At 52.8% G+C, this 16,152-nt stretch overlaps 1 protein-coding gene across 1 annotated transcript; it reads right to left on the minus strand.

Annotated features, from left to right (window-relative positions):
* On the minus strand, positions 1 to 15,258 carry LOC136660421 (mitochondrial inner membrane m-AAA protease component AFG3L1-like). The gene is made up of 17 exons (XM_066637588.1): positions 15,143 to 15,258; positions 13,310 to 13,379; positions 13,079 to 13,138; positions 12,799 to 12,914; positions 12,530 to 12,679; positions 12,246 to 12,314; positions 11,683 to 11,807; positions 11,317 to 11,587; positions 9,701 to 9,838; positions 9,225 to 9,378; positions 8,364 to 8,471; positions 7,825 to 7,950; positions 7,181 to 7,291; positions 6,250 to 6,365; positions 5,407 to 5,607; positions 4,267 to 4,461; positions 1 to 3,369 (listed from the first exon to the last, which is right to left on the minus strand). Exons 1-17 carry the CDS (start codon positions 15,254 to 15,256, stop codon positions 3,148 to 3,150), a joined length of 2,346 nt encoding a protein of 781 aa, XP_066493685.1. The 5' UTR covers positions 15,257 to 15,258; the 3' UTR covers positions 1 to 3,147.
* Between the last annotated feature and the right edge of the window lie 894 nt (positions 15,259 to 16,152).

The following is a 16,152-nucleotide window of genomic DNA, read 5'->3' on the forward strand; positions in this document are numbered from 1 at the left end:
TGGCCATGATCTCCTTTTATACAAGGTCAAATTTGCAAGAATGTGTGTACAGCTGGCGAGGGAGAGGGGAAAGGAGTTGAAAAGATGTATCTGGAAGAGACAGCAGAAGTAAGCAGAAGCTGGTCGTGTGTCTGAGAGGTGCACAGTTGTGATGTAAAGCACTGTGCCAAACAAAAATGGTGGAGGAACAGCAGGACTGCAAGTAGGCTATCGTGACAGTATGTGGAGCCTCCACCTTCAGTGGCAGTCTGCCTCTGAATATCAGCTGCTGCCCAGAAACAACAGGAGCGGAGGGCTGTTGTCTTTGTGCCCTGCTGGTGGGCTTCCTGGGGCACGTGGCTGGCCACTCAAGGAACAGGATGGTGGATGGCCCTATGTTCTGATTCAGCAGCCAGGCCCTTCTCAAAGGTCTGGAAGGAGTTGCGACAACTGTGCCCAAAGCACCACTGATACCATCAAGGGGTAAGACCAATGTTTGTTTTGTGAGATGCAGCCAGTGTGTCAAGTGCAGGCTGGGGCAACCACTAGCACCACATATTAGAAACTCACAACAACCCATCTGATACTCAAGGAGGAAAAAAATCTCAGCCTCCAGCAAACCTGCCTGGGCTGGGGCTCCTGGAAGAAAAAGCGTCCAAACTGATTTGCTGCTCTGAGCACAGCTGATGCTCGTTTCAGTAAAGCCAGCACCAGTCTGCAGAGTCACCCCATCAGGGCTGCTTCTGCTGAGTCACCTCATCAGAATCTAGCTGGCCTCTGGCAGGGACTAGGAAGGTGCCCAAGTCAACTGGCAAGCGACACTGACTCACAGATTTCACAGGGCAAACTGTGCCAGCGCAGGGCATGTGGTTAAGGGTGGCTGCTGTCCAGTGGGCACTGTACAGACACATACCACACTGGCTTGCACTTGGGAGTATGCCAAACACAGTTGCTGCAGGGAGGACTGCACAAGATTCTGTGCAACACATCAGAAGAGCTCCAGGCAGAGTAAGGGTGGAACCCACAGCCCTGCTGCAGGGACTGGTATTTGAAGGCCTATTGGCTCTGCTTTGGTGGAGGGGAAGGCCTTACGGCTTCATGGCAGCATCCCTACTTTGGGTGCAGGGGATCCCCCATTCAGTCCCCAGCAAAAGAATCTCATATATCCTCACGTATACGTACTGTGAAAGATTGCAGCCAACAGTGAGATGGGGGTTCTAGTTCTGAGGTAGAGCAGTTGCTCTGCATGCTGAAGGTCCCAGGCACAACCCTCAGCTGAAGGTGGACTGGGGAAGTGTTCTCTGCCAAAGGACAGTGCCACAAGCAGGGCTAACTGCCAGCCCAATGGCCCAGCTCCATCTCAGGGTTCCCACAAAAAGCCAAGGGAGCTCCAGGTCAGCCACAGTTACTGGAGTGTGCGTAGCTAAGCGTACCCTTTCCCTCCCAAGGGAGGAGTGGCACAGAATTGAGTCAGAGGTGCCTACAAGGGACAATGGCAGTGGGGAATGGTGAGGTGGGTCGCAGCTGCCTTTGGCTGGTGGGTGAGACTCTCCCTGATGGTGTTGATCCCAGCAGAGGCCTGGGAAGGATGGCAAGGTACTGGGGTGCCCAGCAGTGGGAGATGTTGGCTAGGTATTGTGTGTGCAACCTCCTTGGGAAAAGAGAGCCGATTCTATCAGGGAGGGAGAAACATCAAGCACTCATCTTCAGGAAGGGGCTCTCTTCTGGAAAAGGTAGCATGGACAGGTCCTGGCTGCTGGAAGCTGAGGAAGTCTCCTGGGAGCACCAAGATGGTATCTCTGAGCGAGAAAGGGAAGGTACGTGTACCGTCTCCGAGTCCCCACTGAGAGCTGCTCCTGATAGCCTTGGTTCCTTACTTGTGCTTCTGCAAATAGCAGCCAGGCAGCAAACACTGCTCCCTCCACCTCTGCAAAGTGGGAAAACGGTCCTGTGTGAGCCAAGGACACTGGAAGCGCTGAGAGGCAGGCTGTGTGTGCCAAGCTGCTGTCAGGACACTTCACAAAATACAAAGAAGTGGGTCAGACTCCAAGGGCCTGGCTGATCTTTCAAGGCACACGCAGGGAAAAACAACACCCCGAGGCCTCCTGAGCCACCTCTTGGAGGGACTCAGGCACCACTGAGAATAAATCAGCTAGAGGGTCAGGAGGGACTTGTGGCCCACTTCCCAGCCCTCCCTCTAGGCAGAGTTCCTTCTTCAGTGAGGTACTTGGCCTGAGAAAAACAGCTGCTGTAAGAGGGAGAGGCACCGGGAGAATGTTTGCGGGGATGCAGGGGCAGCCACAGACCCAGGCAAGAGGTGACTGAATGTGCTTCTGCTCCCAGAATCCTCTGCGGCCAACAATAACACCAAGAAGAAGTTTGTGGGAATCCAAGTTGCACCATTTTGACAAGCACCATGTTTCAGTTCAGCCCCTGTTCAATGGGGCTGGCTGCCCACAGAGCAGCCTCACACTTGCCTGCAAAGGGGATTCCTCCATGTCATCACATCCCAGGCATAGCCAGGTGATCCTCAAGACTCCTGGGGGCACCCACTGGCTCTTGCATTTGGTCTCTTGTTCACATGAAGGGCAAAGAGGAAGTAGGTTGAGGCTGGAGTTGAGGCTCTGGGCACTGGAAGACCACCCCTTGGTCCCAGGGTCAGATGTCTTTGCAAGGAAGGATCTGTAGAGGCTGTCTTTACCTTCCCCCATCAGTAAATCTACAGGCTGCTACAAGGGCAGGTTGCCAGGGTTGGAGCTTCATTGGAGGCACAAGGGCTAGTAGGTCAGTCCAAGGAAGGGAAACCTGATTCACTTCACTTCGAGCAGCTCTCCAGCTAAACTCTTCCCACAGTCACTGAGAAGGGAGGGTTCTCTACTTCCTGTTGCAGACAAAGGCCCCAAGAACTGCAGCTGGTTCCCTGGTGAAAGAGGACCCTGACAGCCACCAGTGCCAAACAAGGAGTGTGTGTGTTTTGCTCTGCTGCCACATCTTCCCAAGCTCAGTTACAGCCCTGTGATTTGCTAGAAAGGAAGGCACGGCAGGGCTGAAGTCTCCAAGGAAGGCTGCCCTATCAGGACATACAAGAAAGACATTCCATCCAGGTGCTGATCCTTGTTGAAAGAGGTCCAGATGGTTCCCCAGTGACCTTCTAGGTGGGTCCATTCCCTAGGAGGCCTTCTCCTGGGCTCTGTTCTCCTCCTCTGGGCTCTCCTCTTGCTCAAGGTTCCAGTTCTTTAGGCCCTCAGGGAGGGAGGTGTCTTCGTCTACACTCCCTGTCCCCTCAACAAACTCCTCGTAGGTGGATCTCTCAGTGAAAGGCCTGGGCCCCAGGAGTTCCACCATGTCTGCCTTCTCCAGGACTTCCTGCTCCAGAAGACGCTTCCCAACCTGCGGGGGAAGGGGGGACAGGACACCAACACCAGCCACTGAGTAACAACACTTCCATACAGCAAGACAAATCTGGTTTCCTGTTGTGACTTTCCAGGTGCCACCTTAGCAATGAGGTGTAGAGAATTGAGGTCCCAGACTCTGTGCCTGCCTTGGGCCTCTACTTAGCCCCACTGCTGCCTCTACTCCAGGGTCCTGGGCCTGGCTGGGGTGTTGGGACCAGTCAGGGTATGGTGGGTCCCTCAAGTTTGCAGCCTCCCTTGGTGGGGTACCTTTCTGGGCAGAGACCCTGGGGTGTGAGTGTTCTCAAGTTTCACCCAACCCCCCTTGATCCCCAGTGGTATGATGGCCAATGACAGGGTCCTTCTCTGAGGCCTCTTCTGTTCTTGACAGGGAGGGGGTGGGACAGGTTAGCTTTGGGGGAGGAATTCTCCCTGCCTGCTCACAAACTACTGATGTCACCTCTGAGGGCAGAAAAAGTCTGTTTGTCAAGGACTGCTCAAAAGAGTGATAAGGACCAAATTCAACTTCAACCAGATAAAAATGGGGACAAGATGCATGTGCCACTTTTAGGCTCCATGCATCAGCCTGTGGAGGTTGCTATGCCTTCATAAACCCTACTGCAGAAGTCATGAGCGGTGGAGCAGGAAAATACAGACTGGGGAGAGAAGCCACAGTTCCTTCCAGAAGGAGTAAATTAAATTTTCCAAGAGCCTTTTCTGTTCAATTCTTACCCTCCAAGGGTGCCGCTGGACCACCCCCCTTTTACCTTACATCTGTTTCATTTCAACATGTTCTGAACATGGGAACTTTGGACCTTGTGTGTGTTGCAAACTGACCCAAAACATCCCAGTCTAGGGTGATGATGGCATCTGATGGAAATGACCTCCCTCTTACCTTCTCAACCTGGCTGTGGCAGCGAGTCAGCAGCTCCAGTGTCCTCTCATAAGCTGCACGGATCAAAGCCCGCACTTCCTCATCGATGAGCTCGGCCGTGGCCTCGCTGTAGGGCTTCTCAGGCACCAGCTCACCCTGCCGGGAAAGGTCAAAAGAGACCTGGCCCAGTTTGGCATTCATACCAAACTGCACAATCTAAAAGAGAGAGAAAGCAACACCCTGAGCCAGCAAACAGGCCAGGGGTGGGAGTGGCCCCAGTACAAGGTCTCCAGCCTGGCTTCCCCCATTTCACAAGGTTTCCACCAGATGCTAGACTGGGTGTGTCTGATTTTGTTGCCTCGAGGAACAGAAGCTAGCTTTTCTCAAAAACCAGACGCAGCAACTGGAGTACAGGCAGCTCTGCTGGCACTAGCTACGCATGGCAACATTGTGAATGCACAGGGGGCGGCACAGATCTTGTAGATGGAAGGTCCCAGGCTCAATTCCAGCAGCCTCTCCAGCTAGAAGGACTGCAAGTAGCTGGTGACAGGAGCAGCTCTTCTCTGCCAGTCCAGACTGGGTGATCTGACTTGGTGAGGGGAAGCTTTGTATGTGAGGGGGGAGAGCACAGATATCGCATGTAGAAGGTCCCAGGTTCTAGCCTCTCTAGGTGGCACGATAACTCCTTGGGGTGGAGACCGTGGGGGACAGCTGCCTGTTAGAGGAGACCGGCTGGGCTGTGTGGACAAAGCATCTGATGCAGCACCAGGCACTTCCACATTCCCCCTTAGCTTGTGCACTGCATGCCTTGTGGACTTTCCTAAAGTTCTCTTAGGAAGGAAGCATGGTGCAGTGGTTAAGTATGCTAGACTAGGACTGGGGAGTTCTGGATTCAAATCTCTCCCCCCCCCCCCGATCCTGCCTCAGCCATGAAGCTCACTGGGGACCTCATTGGGCCAGTCATTCCTTCCCAGCCCCCCCTACCCACACAGGGCTGTTGCAAGGTAAACTGAGGAGACACATTGTGAGAACCTTGGCAGAAGGGTGGAAAACTGCATGTAACAAACACAAAAAAGCACAATCCCTCTGCTGCGTCTGCCTGCCCCTTCCCATTGCTGACGGGCCCTTGGCTGGCACAGTGCTCATCTCACGGGGCTTCACCTGGGCATAGGCACTCTGTGTCACCTTCCGGAGGTCATCCTGGGCACCGGTGGTGATGCGGCCAAAGAAGAGCTGCTCAGCGACACGGCCCCCCAGCATCATGCACATGCGGTCCAAGAGCTGCTCCTGGGTGTAGAGGAACTGCTCACGCGGCAGGTACTGAGCATAGCCCAGGCCCTTCCCACGGGGGATGATGGAGACCTGCCAGGCAGACACAGGGAGAGTCCAGGTGAGCTGGGTGGCGACACAAGCCCCAGTCTGCCCTGAGCAAAGCAGATGGAGAGTCTTGCAGGGTTTCTGGGAGGGAGAGAGTGAAGAAGTACCCCCAGCCATCCACTAGGGCAGGCAGCCAGGGGTCCAGGTAGTCCAGCACCCTGTTTTCTATAATGGCCAACTGGTCCTCAGCCAGGGCTGCTGGAAAGCCCACATGCAGGACATGAAGGTGACATCTATGCTCTGCTGATCACGCCCAGCTCCCAATACTCTCAGGGTCAGCTGCCTCTGTACATGGAGCTAGCATGCCCAGTAGCCTCTGACAGCCTTCTCTTCCTCCACAAGTCTGTCCAGCCTCTTTCCAGCAAGCAACCCTCCTGCTCCAGGGGGTAGCAGCAACACTCCTCCCCTGCTGTGGTTCCAGCAGCAGATACACAGCTTGGCCTGGGACTATTTGGCACTTAAAGCTGCTATGAGAGGTGGAGTGTTGGACAAAAGATGCCTCTCCTCCTTGCTGGACTGACAGGGCTGACTGTAGCCTGACTGTGCTAGCAGTCTTCCTATTGGCTTGAGCTGTTCCCCACTCACTTCCCCTGTGGACAGGCCAGAAGCCAAGGCCAGGAGACACACCTTTAGAAGGGGATCTGCGTGCTCCAAGAACCACCCAACTACAGCATGCCCAGCCTCATGGTATGCCACGACGGTCTTCTCGTCTGGTTGCAGGATTTGGGTCTTTTTCTCAAGCCCTAGGGACAGAGTCAACAGATGGTGGAAGAGGGCAAGAAAGGTCTCCCCTGGTTTTCCCAGGACCTCTAATAACTATAGAACTCACAGGGAGAGATCAATCCACTGGAGCAGCCACACAAAACCTGCCACTACAGTCTCACAATGACAGAAGCGCTCCCTGATGGGAGTTTCTTAATGTCCATTTGAACAGGACAGTACTGAGACTCCATTTTCAGGCTCTACTGTGCGAAACACTCCACAGTTGGAAGCTGCGAGGCAGTCTCCCCTGCTACTTTCCTCGGGCAGGGAATGTGGCAGTGGCTTGGCCATGCACAAGAACAGGGATCCCACTGGCTGCTAAGCCTCTTCAAGGGAACTGTCTCGCTCTCCCACCCCCATTCCTTCTTTCACTAGCAGGTCCCAGAGCAAAGTGCCTGCAGTCAGAAGACTCATCACAGTCTTGTCCTTCAAGCCATCAAGAAACATGCGTGCCTGGTCTCTGCTCAGCAAGGGGGCTTCTTCCCAGGAACTGAGGGCAACCACGGAGGTATTCTTTCCAGGGAGAGGAAGAACCCTGCTGGATCAGTCCAAAGTCTGAGCGGTCCAGCTTCTTGTTTCCCAAAGTGGTTCACCAGCTGCAGCTGCAAGCTGCTTGAAGGCAGCAGTGAGAGGCAGGTCCATCGTGGCTCTGCCAGTACAGTGGCAGGAAGCCGACCTTACAAATGCAGCTGCACCACTCCTCTGAACATCAGCAAGATGTGCTTCCAAGCAGACGCACAGGCTCCCTGAGCATCTGCACCTCTCATCCCTGCTCCCCTGGGCAGGAGAGCCTCACCTCCAAGCACTCTCTCGATGGCCTGTTCAAAGTGCTTTTCACTCACAGTGGGCCTGGCGTGGCGTGCGGCAATCAGAGCAGCCTCATTGCAGACGGTGGAGATATCAGCACCTGCAGGAAGAGGGAAGTGTTGTCAGTGTCTGGGCTTCCCTCCAGGGGGTGGCCCAAAGGAAATGGCATTTGGGGCTCCAAGTCAAGTTGGGGAGGACAGCAGCTGTCAGCCCTCCACTCAGAGGTCCTGCTCAGTCTGCTTTGTGCGGCAGCGTGCTGGAGTTCATGCCTAAGGGGGACAAGGAGTCCCAATCTGCCTGAGGCCCCTCCAACATTTCTGGGGCCATCTATAAGGATGGTGAGGCAGGTCAGGCTTTCTAGGGCACTCTTCCTCAGATGAACTGTAGGGCAGGCCAGGGAAGAGGGAGTAATCAAATGGGAGCCCCTGTGCCCTTCCTTCCCTTCACAAAGTGAGGCATTCCCTAGGGTCACCCTGAACTTCTGTGACTGCTGCACTTCAGCACACAGGAGTGTGGAAAGTTGCCTTCTCCCACGTCGGGCCTGGTCCCTCTGGACTCAGACAGCAAGGCCTGGCAACCCCGTCTCTGGCCTGTCACGTTCCTTCCCCAGACAGGCACTTCCCCGGACCTCACCCGTGAATCCTGGTGTCCGGGCTGCCATCTTCCTAGCCAGCGCGTCTCTGCTGATGTTTGCATCCAGTCTGAGAGGCCGGAGATGGACTTTGAAGATGGATGCTCTGCCTTTGATGTCAGGTGGGCCTGGGGTGGAGGAACGAGAGCCAAGGAGTCCATTGTCAGAGGTGAGAAGTCCAGGATACAAACTGAGTGTCGTTTTCCTCTGGGGCAGCTACTTCCAGGCCCCAATAAAGTTCTCCCCTTTCCATAAACTCCCAGAGCCATCCCTGTTATTGTCACTTAGGACATTGCCCTTGAGGGTGGTAGCGTCAGAGCCATGGAGCTGGCACAACAAATACCTGCACACAGTCCTCTCCTGTTCCTTGAATATGTCCACCAAGAGCTTGGCAAAGGAAGCAAAGGCCTGGCTCTACTCACCCCAGGCCCTGTTGGCATTTCCCAAAACATTTCAAGGTTAACTGGCAGTTGTGGAGCAGCACAGAACTTGGTTGGGGGGGACAGAAAACAGGGACAGGTGTAGGCTTGGCATTCATTACCAAGGTAGATCTGCCGGTCAAAGCGTCCGGGTCTCATCAGTGCTGGGTCCAGGACATCGGGCCGGTTCGTGCCTGCGAGCACCACAACATTGGTGCTGCTGTTGAACCCTGTGGAGGAAGTGAGGGGAAATCAAAAGAGAAGGCAACATTTTGGACTCAAACACCCCATGAGTCACCTGGGGGAGGTGGGAAGCAGCTAATTTCTCTGGATTAAGCAATGATGCTTTTCCACTGAATTCAGAAGATACTTGTAGTTATGCACCTTGGGGCACAATCCTAACCAGATCTACTCAGAAGTCAGTCCTATTTTGTTCAATGGAGCTTACTCTAAGGAAAGTGTGGTTAGGATTGCAGACTTGGTTGGTTAGCTGAAACGGGATACTTTAGGGGTGAACCCTGTTAAAAACCAAACAAACCCAATTCCACCAAAATGAATCCTCAGGTCTCTCCAGTTGTTAAATAATTGTCCAAACAAGAAGATCTCCAGGCACCTCTGGAAGATGCTCAGTTTTGGGTCTTGGTAAACCACAAGTGGAAGGGAGTTCTACAGTGGCAGCCATCACCAAGAACATTTCTGTGTGGTACCTACGTGACTCTCCAAAGATGACAATGATCTTAAGAGATCGTGATGGGAGAGGACAGCTAAGCGACTCAAGGGATGAAAAAAGGAACCAAGTTAACAACATAGAAATGTTTACAAGAAAAGCCCCTGAAAAGGCTTTGGGAAGAAATGTGTATGTATATGTGTGTGTGGGGGGGGGGGGGAATTCCCAAATACATCTCTGGGACAACTGCCCAGCAGCAGCAACCTTCCTGCTGTGACGCTTCCTGCACAGCTACTGCCCTGAGTAGGCCTCTCACCATCCATCTCCACCAGCAGCTGGTTGAGGGTGTTCTCTTGCTCGCTCTGCCCACCAAAGTGCCCCTGGCTCCGCTTTCTCCCAACAGCATCAATCTCATCGATGAAGAGGATACAGGGAGCTTTCTTTCGTGCCAGGGCGAACATGTCCCGGACCTGAAACACACATGTTCCCAATGTGCTGATCCCCCTATTGGCAGAAGCACATGGGCCAGGTTGGGGCCAGGAAATGAGTCCTGCTCTTTCAAGTAGAGAAGGCCAGGTGGAGTGGCCTGAGGATGGAAGCCTGAGCCACAGCATGATCCTGCACACGCTCACTCAGAATCAAGTCCCATCATGTTCAACAGAGCTTACTCTCAGGTCTGCAGTGTGTAAGGGGTTGCAGCCTGGGGCACCTCTCAGTTCCCAGAAAACATACTGCAGTGCCCAATCACTAATGATTGCCCTGCCCACCAACGTCAAGGCTGCCCAACCTCACCCTTGCAGGCCCAACTCCAACAAACATCTCCAGGAACTCGGAGCCATTCACGGTGATGAAGGGGACATTGGCTTCTCCAGCAGTAGCCTTGGCCAGGAGGGTCTTCCCAGTGCCTGGAGGGCCTGTGAGCATCGCTCCCTGCAAGGGACAGCAGACACTGGTGAGCAGGTGGTAGAACAGAAAGAGGGCTCCAGGCAGTCAAACCTGCCACATTCTTGACAGCCAATGGGGCACATTGGTTGGTGCGCACTGGCCTGGGTGTGGGGAAATGGGTGCAAATCCCTGCTCAGCCATAAGAACATAAGAACATAAGAACAGCCCCACTGGATCAGGCCATAGGCCCATCTAGTCCAGCTTCCTGTATCTCACAGCGGCCCACCAAATGCCCCAGGGAGCACACCAGATAACAAGAGACCTCATCCTGGTGCTCTCCCCTACATCTGGCATTCTGACTTAACCCATTCCTAAAATCAGGAGGTTGCGCATACACATCATGGCTTGTACCCCATAATGGATTTTTCCTCCAGAAACTCGTCCAATCCCCTTTTAAAGGCGTCTAGGCTAGACGCCAGCACCACATCCTGTGGCAAGGAGTTCCACAGACCGACCACGCGCTGAGTAAAGAAATATTTTCTTTTGTCTGTCCTAACCCGCCCAACACTCAATTTTAGTGGATGTCCCCTGGTTCTGGTATTATGTGAGAGTGTAAAGAGCATCTCCCTATCCACTCTGTCCATCCCCTGCATAATTTTGTATGTCTCAATCATGTCCCCCCTCAAGCGTCTCTTTTCTAGGCTGAAGAGGCCCAAACGCCGTAGCCTTTCCTCATAAGGAAGGTGCCCCAGCCCCGTAATCATCTTAGTCGCTCTCTTTTGCACCTTCTCCATTTCCACTATGTCTTTTTTGAGATGCGGCGACCAGAACTGGACACAATACTCCAGGTGTGGCCTTACCATAGATTTGTACAACGGCATTATAATACTAACCGTTTTGTTCTCAATACCCTTCCTAATGATCCCAAGCATAGAATTGGCCTTCTTCACTGCTGCCGCACATTGGGTTGACACTTTCATCGACCTGTCCACCACCACCCCAAGAACTCACAGGGGTGACCTCTGGGCCAAACACGTTATCTCTGCTTAACCTTCCTCACAACCTGTTGTGAGGACAAACTGGGGGTGGGGGGAGAACCATGCGCCCATGCTCTTTGGAGGAAGGGCAAGATTTAAATGTCACACATAAACAGATACAAGAAACCAGCCTACAAGAAACCAGAAGAAGGTGTTTTTCTGAAACCTGGAACTCTAGGCACTGCAGAAGGCCTTCACTTGGGGTTCCCAAATGAACACTACTCCAAGAGACCTTTGGATGCTTTTTGTTTACTGATTAAGCTGCCACCTCACACATCTGATGGAAGTGAGAGGCACCCACAAAAGCTTCTGCTGAAATAGATTGGATGGTCTTTATACTTCTTTCCTGCTTTTGGTGCAGAAGACTAACATGGCAACCCTTGTTGACCCACCTCTTTAACAGTCTAAACTGCCCCCATTTTGGCCTGTCAGTCTAATCCAGTGCCTTGGTTCCAAATAAGGCACCAGTCATGGCAGAGCGAGTACCTTTGGAATCTTGGCCCCAAGATCTTGGTATTGCTTGGGATTCTTCAGGAAGTTCACGAACTCCATGATCTCCAGCTTGGCCTCCTCGCAGCCGGCCACATCTTTGAAACGCACATCAATGCTGTCTTTCAGGACCCTGGCCTTTGTCTCAGCAACACTGAAGATCCCACCCCCGCGTCCTCCACGGCCACCTCCCATTGGTCCACGCCTCAGAGTGAAAAGCAGGAAGCCAACCAGCAGCAGTGTGGGCACCATGCTTAGGAAGAAAGAGCTGCAATGAGAGAGGATGATCAGATTGGCTCGTGAGCTATGGCAGGGGGTGCCTGCAGTAGCCTGGTGCTACTCCCCAGCTGGCCTGACACTTACCCATCGCTCTCTGTGCTGTAGACCACAGACACTTGGTGGGCACTGTCAATTCCCAGTTCCAGCTGAGCAGCCTCCAAGTTTCGTTCAAATGTATCCACGCTGCCAATATTGAACCAGACGAACTTCTGCCAGAACCAATGACAGGCACTGAATGACGGACTCTGCTCCCCAGACCACACAAACCTCCTACTATGTGAGGGTCTTGGGGAGGAATCCGCAGAGCAATGCAGAGAGCTCTGAGTAAAGCTGCCTCTTCCATGCAGTCACCTTCCCTAAGCCTGTGAGAGCAGCTGGGCAAGAAATTAAAACAAATGTACCATTTTCAATAGTGGGAAAAGAGGTCAGTTTAAACTCCTGTTCCTGGATCCCGTGTATATCCCAAGCTGTTAGAACCTAATTCCAAAGCATGAAGCTTTCCAGGCCGGCAAAAGGGTCCTCTAAGACCCAACTCCCTTGCCAAGTGCACAGAACTCCTTCCAAAGGACCAGACTTGGCTGGCTGGAACACTGCCCTTCCCTTTCCTCCCCACCTCATTCCTCCCCCCCATACACACAATTCTTTACCTCAGTGGTGGCTCCAGGGATGGGGAAAACACGCACAAACTGCTTGTTCACCACTTCCAGCCGCTCCACCTTGAGAAAGAGAGAGACTTTCTTGGTGGAGAGTCACTTGAGGATTCAGCACGTCCACAAAGCACTCCAAGATAAAAGTAGAATTGGCCCTGCCTAACCCTTCTCTGCTCCTGTGGCACACATCTAATACCTGCCACTGCATGCAACTGGAGCAGAACAAGAGGAAGGCACACATGCCAGAAGCCTAGCAGAAAACATACTGCAAATGGCCTTACCACTCCTCTGGCCAGGTAGTAATGTACAAACTGTTTCCAGTTGATCTCTCTGCCTGGATCTCGCAGGTAGAAGTAGAGGAAGCCCGAGACGACACCAGCCCCCATGACAGCCAAGTACCAGGAGTCCTTCTTGTCCCATGGGAACTCTCCCTAGATGAAACAGGGAGACAGAATGGTTACGACAATTTCCCCTTTTGTATCCACATCCCAACAATCAGTGGGACAGGAAAAATATAGTACATGAAAGCAATGGAGAAAACTATTAAAACCTTCTGCATGCGACTCCACCACCCCAAATCATCCTCCTTTTTTCCTTTTCTGTCTCCTTCACCACTGCTGTCCTCTGTATTCTTCCGGTGACTGAGATCTTTGGAAGTGGATTGTTCTGGGGAAGAGAAGAGATAAGGAAGGCTTGCGGGTGACCTCTATCACCCGCTGCTTGAATCTTGGCTGTGAGAGTGGGAAGAGGTAATAATTCTGTGACATGACATGAATCATCAGGTCTTTGGCATTCTTGGAGAAGGAGAGAAGGGGGAGGGAAGGGTTTACCTTTATTGTCAGGGTCAGTGCCCGCTTGGCTCTGGCACTTTGCATCTTTCTTCTCAACATCTGTGGGACAAAAAACATTTTCGCCATATTGTTCACAGTTTCTCATGGTCCAGGACTGGGTGATTCCAGTCCTCATTCTGCCTAGAGAGGAGACTCCCTGATTCAGGGGCTCCTCATGGACTTGCCTAGTGAAGCTATAGCAGAGAGGACCAGAAATGTCAAGCCACATACCTTCAGGAGGCTTGGAGCATAGCCAGCGAGAGAAGGACACGATACATCCTGGGTGGATTATCTTAGACCACTAAAACAAGCAAAGGGCAGAATGAGTTCTCTAGCAGTAGTGACACTCTCCTCCTTCCTCCCATTGGCCAGTGGGAATTGGCTGGTGATTGGAAAGGCTTCAATGCAGGGACTCAGATAAGATCACCAACTCTGACTTGGGCTCTTCCTGGAGATACTCTTTTCTCCGACCTGCTGGAAAATTCCTGGTGGCCCTGCTAGCATCTCCAGGATTGCTTTCAGCAGTCAACTGTAGACCAGTGTTTCTCAACCAGAGGTACAGAAACCACCAGTGGTACTTGAGATGGTGTCTGGTAGTACTCACAGGACCCCTGGACACCTGCTACCAGGCAGTGAGACCAGGAACATGATGCAACAAACAGCAATAGGAAGCTTGGCTCAGTGGACAAAACTCCAAAGCATGCTTTTCCATGCTTGAAAAAACTCTCCCATCCACCCTGAACCTCTTACTAGTGTTTGTCGCGTCGCATCAGGTGTCCCAACCCAGAAGTAACTGACAAGGATGTCATCACCAGTTATTCCTGCTGGTATTTTCGAGATGGTGGACCGTGTGAAATAGTACAGTGGAGGACAAGCCTTGCGAGACACTGCTGCACATGGATGCCCATTCCTGGAGGGTTGGCTACCCTATGCTCAGAAGGGGGCTCAGAGAGTTGTGGCAAAACTCTTGCTTGGAAAGAGCATTAAACCCATCAACAGGAAACCTGTACAGTATTAGTAATGGCAGCCAGTGCAGCAAGTTCATTGATGTGGTTTGCTTTTTTAAATTATATACTACTTCTCTTTGCCTTTTAATACATTGTTTTGGCGTCACTAATTATGCACTACCTTGAGAGCCTCTTAGGAGGTGAAAAGGCAGCATTGAAAACCCCCAAATAAACATGTTGCCTGCAGTGCTGGAGCTCGCCTTTGAGGCAGCCCCCAGTCTGCTCACTACCTCCATGTACAGCCCTGGGCAAGTCACTCTCCATTCTCTCTATGTGGGAAGACCAAGAGTTTCCAAAGTGAACCCAGAAGTGGCTCCCGCAAGCGAGTCTAGAAGATATAAGTCTATGTTCCAGCACACAAGTCCATGTTTCAGTTGCTGGAGCTCGCCTTTGAGGCAGCCCCCAGTCTGCTCACTACCTCCATGTGCAGCCCTGGGCAAGTTACTCTCCCTTCTCTCTGTGTGGGGAGACCAAGAGTTTCCAAAATGAACCTGGAAATGCGCCCTGCAAGTGAGTCTATAAGTTATAAGTTCTATCCAACAAGTCTATATTCCAGTTGCTGGAGCTCGCCTTTGAGGCAGCCTCCAGTGAGCCTCCAGGCTCAAGGCCTCCATGGGCAGTGCTGAGCAAGTCACTCTCAGTTCTCTTTATGCAGAAAACCAAGAATTTCCAAAATAATTCCGGAAGCAGTCCCTGCAAGTGAGTCTAGATCTTACAAGTCTATGTTCTAGCTGCTAGAGCTGGTGTTTGATGCAGCCTCTCATGGCTTTCTTGTGCAGCCCAGGGCAGTTCTCTCTCTCTATGCGGGGAGACCAAGAGATTCCAAAATGATCCCTGAACTGAGCCCTACGAGCGAGTCTAGATGTTATAAGTCTATGTTCGGTCAGTGAGGCCACGCCCACCGAGTCCGAGCTTTCTAGCCTGGGAGTATCGGCGCACACGGATTACGTCACACACCTCGCCACTCTCTCTTCAGGTAACTTGGAGGGGGGTAGTGAACCCGCCGTTCTTTTTGCGACTGTGCCGCAAAACGAGGCCGCCTCCTGGTGCTCCTCACCTGCCGGACTGGCGCCAGCTCCCTGAACCCCACCAGTCCACGGCCTCGACAGCGGCCTCTCCACAAGGCAGCCAGAGGAGGCGCCAGAACCGTCGCTGTCAGCCGATGAGCCATTGTTTTCTCCGATGGTTGAGAGCGCAACGCGCATGCGTGTCGCTCTCCTTTGTGCGCATGCGTTTGGGGACGCGCTTAGGCGTGCATGCGCAGTGACTTCCGTTCCACTGGGAGGGGGCAGGAAAGGAGCAACTGATGTTACCAGAAAAACAGCACGGCTGAGTCACACTTCCGTGGCTTTTGGTTCCGGTGTAAAATTTGACCACGTTGCTTTGCCAGAGGGCGGGCCCCCAGCAGTAAAATTAGTCTGTGGAACTCCTTGCCACAGGATGTGGTGATGTCCCCTGGCCTAGATGCCTTTCAAAGAGGGCTAGACAGATTGATGGACGGAAAGGTCCATCCCAGGTTAGTAGTTGGCAACCTTCAGTCTCGAAAGGCTATGGTATCGCGCTCTGAAAGGTGGTTCTGGAACAGCGTCTAGTGTGGCTGAAAAGGCCAATTCGGGAGTGACAATCCCTTCCACACTGGGAGCAAGTGCAGTCTGTCCCTGGTCTGTCTCCCTGGCTATGGGCCTTCCTTCTTTGCCTCTTAGCCTCAGACTGTTGGCCAAGTGTCTCTTCAAACTGGGAAAGGCCATGCTGCACAGCCTGCCTCCAAGCGGGCCGCTCAGAGGCCAGGGTTTCCCACTTGTTGAGGTCCACTCCTAAGGCCTTCAGATCCCTCTTGCAGATGTCCTTGTATCGCAGCTGTGGTCTACCTGTAGGGCGCTTTCCTTGCACGAGTTCGCCATAGAGATCCTTTATCCCAGGTGACAAGCCATGATGGGCATGTGCATGCCCTGGTGTTAGAAGTGGGCTATCTCAGAAGGTGAGGTGCAAGGGAGGGCAGATCTCTTGCGTGCTCCTAAGGCATCTGGTAGGCCTCTGTGATACAGCAAGCTGGACTAGATGGGCCCC

This window comes from Tiliqua scincoides, chromosome 9 (genome assembly GCF_035046505.1).
Source record: "Tiliqua scincoides isolate rTilSci1 chromosome 9, rTilSci1.hap2, whole genome shotgun sequence".
Classification (NCBI taxonomy): domain Eukaryota; kingdom Metazoa; phylum Chordata; class Lepidosauria; order Squamata; family Scincidae; genus Tiliqua; species Tiliqua scincoides.

Coding starts and splice junctions, on each gene's coding strand:
- LOC136660421 (XM_066637588.1), bottom strand. CDS start 15,256: ATGGCTCATCGGCTGACAGCGACGGTTCTGGCGCCTCCTCTGGCTGCC. Junction 12,315..12,529: donor ACTACCTGGCCAGAGGAGTG/GTAAGGCCATTT, acceptor CTCTTTCTCAAG/GTGGAGCGGCTGGAAGTGGT. Junction 11,588..11,682: donor TACAGCACAGAGAGCGATGG/GTAAGTGTCAGG, acceptor CTCTCATTGCAG/CTCTTTCTTCCTAAGCATGG.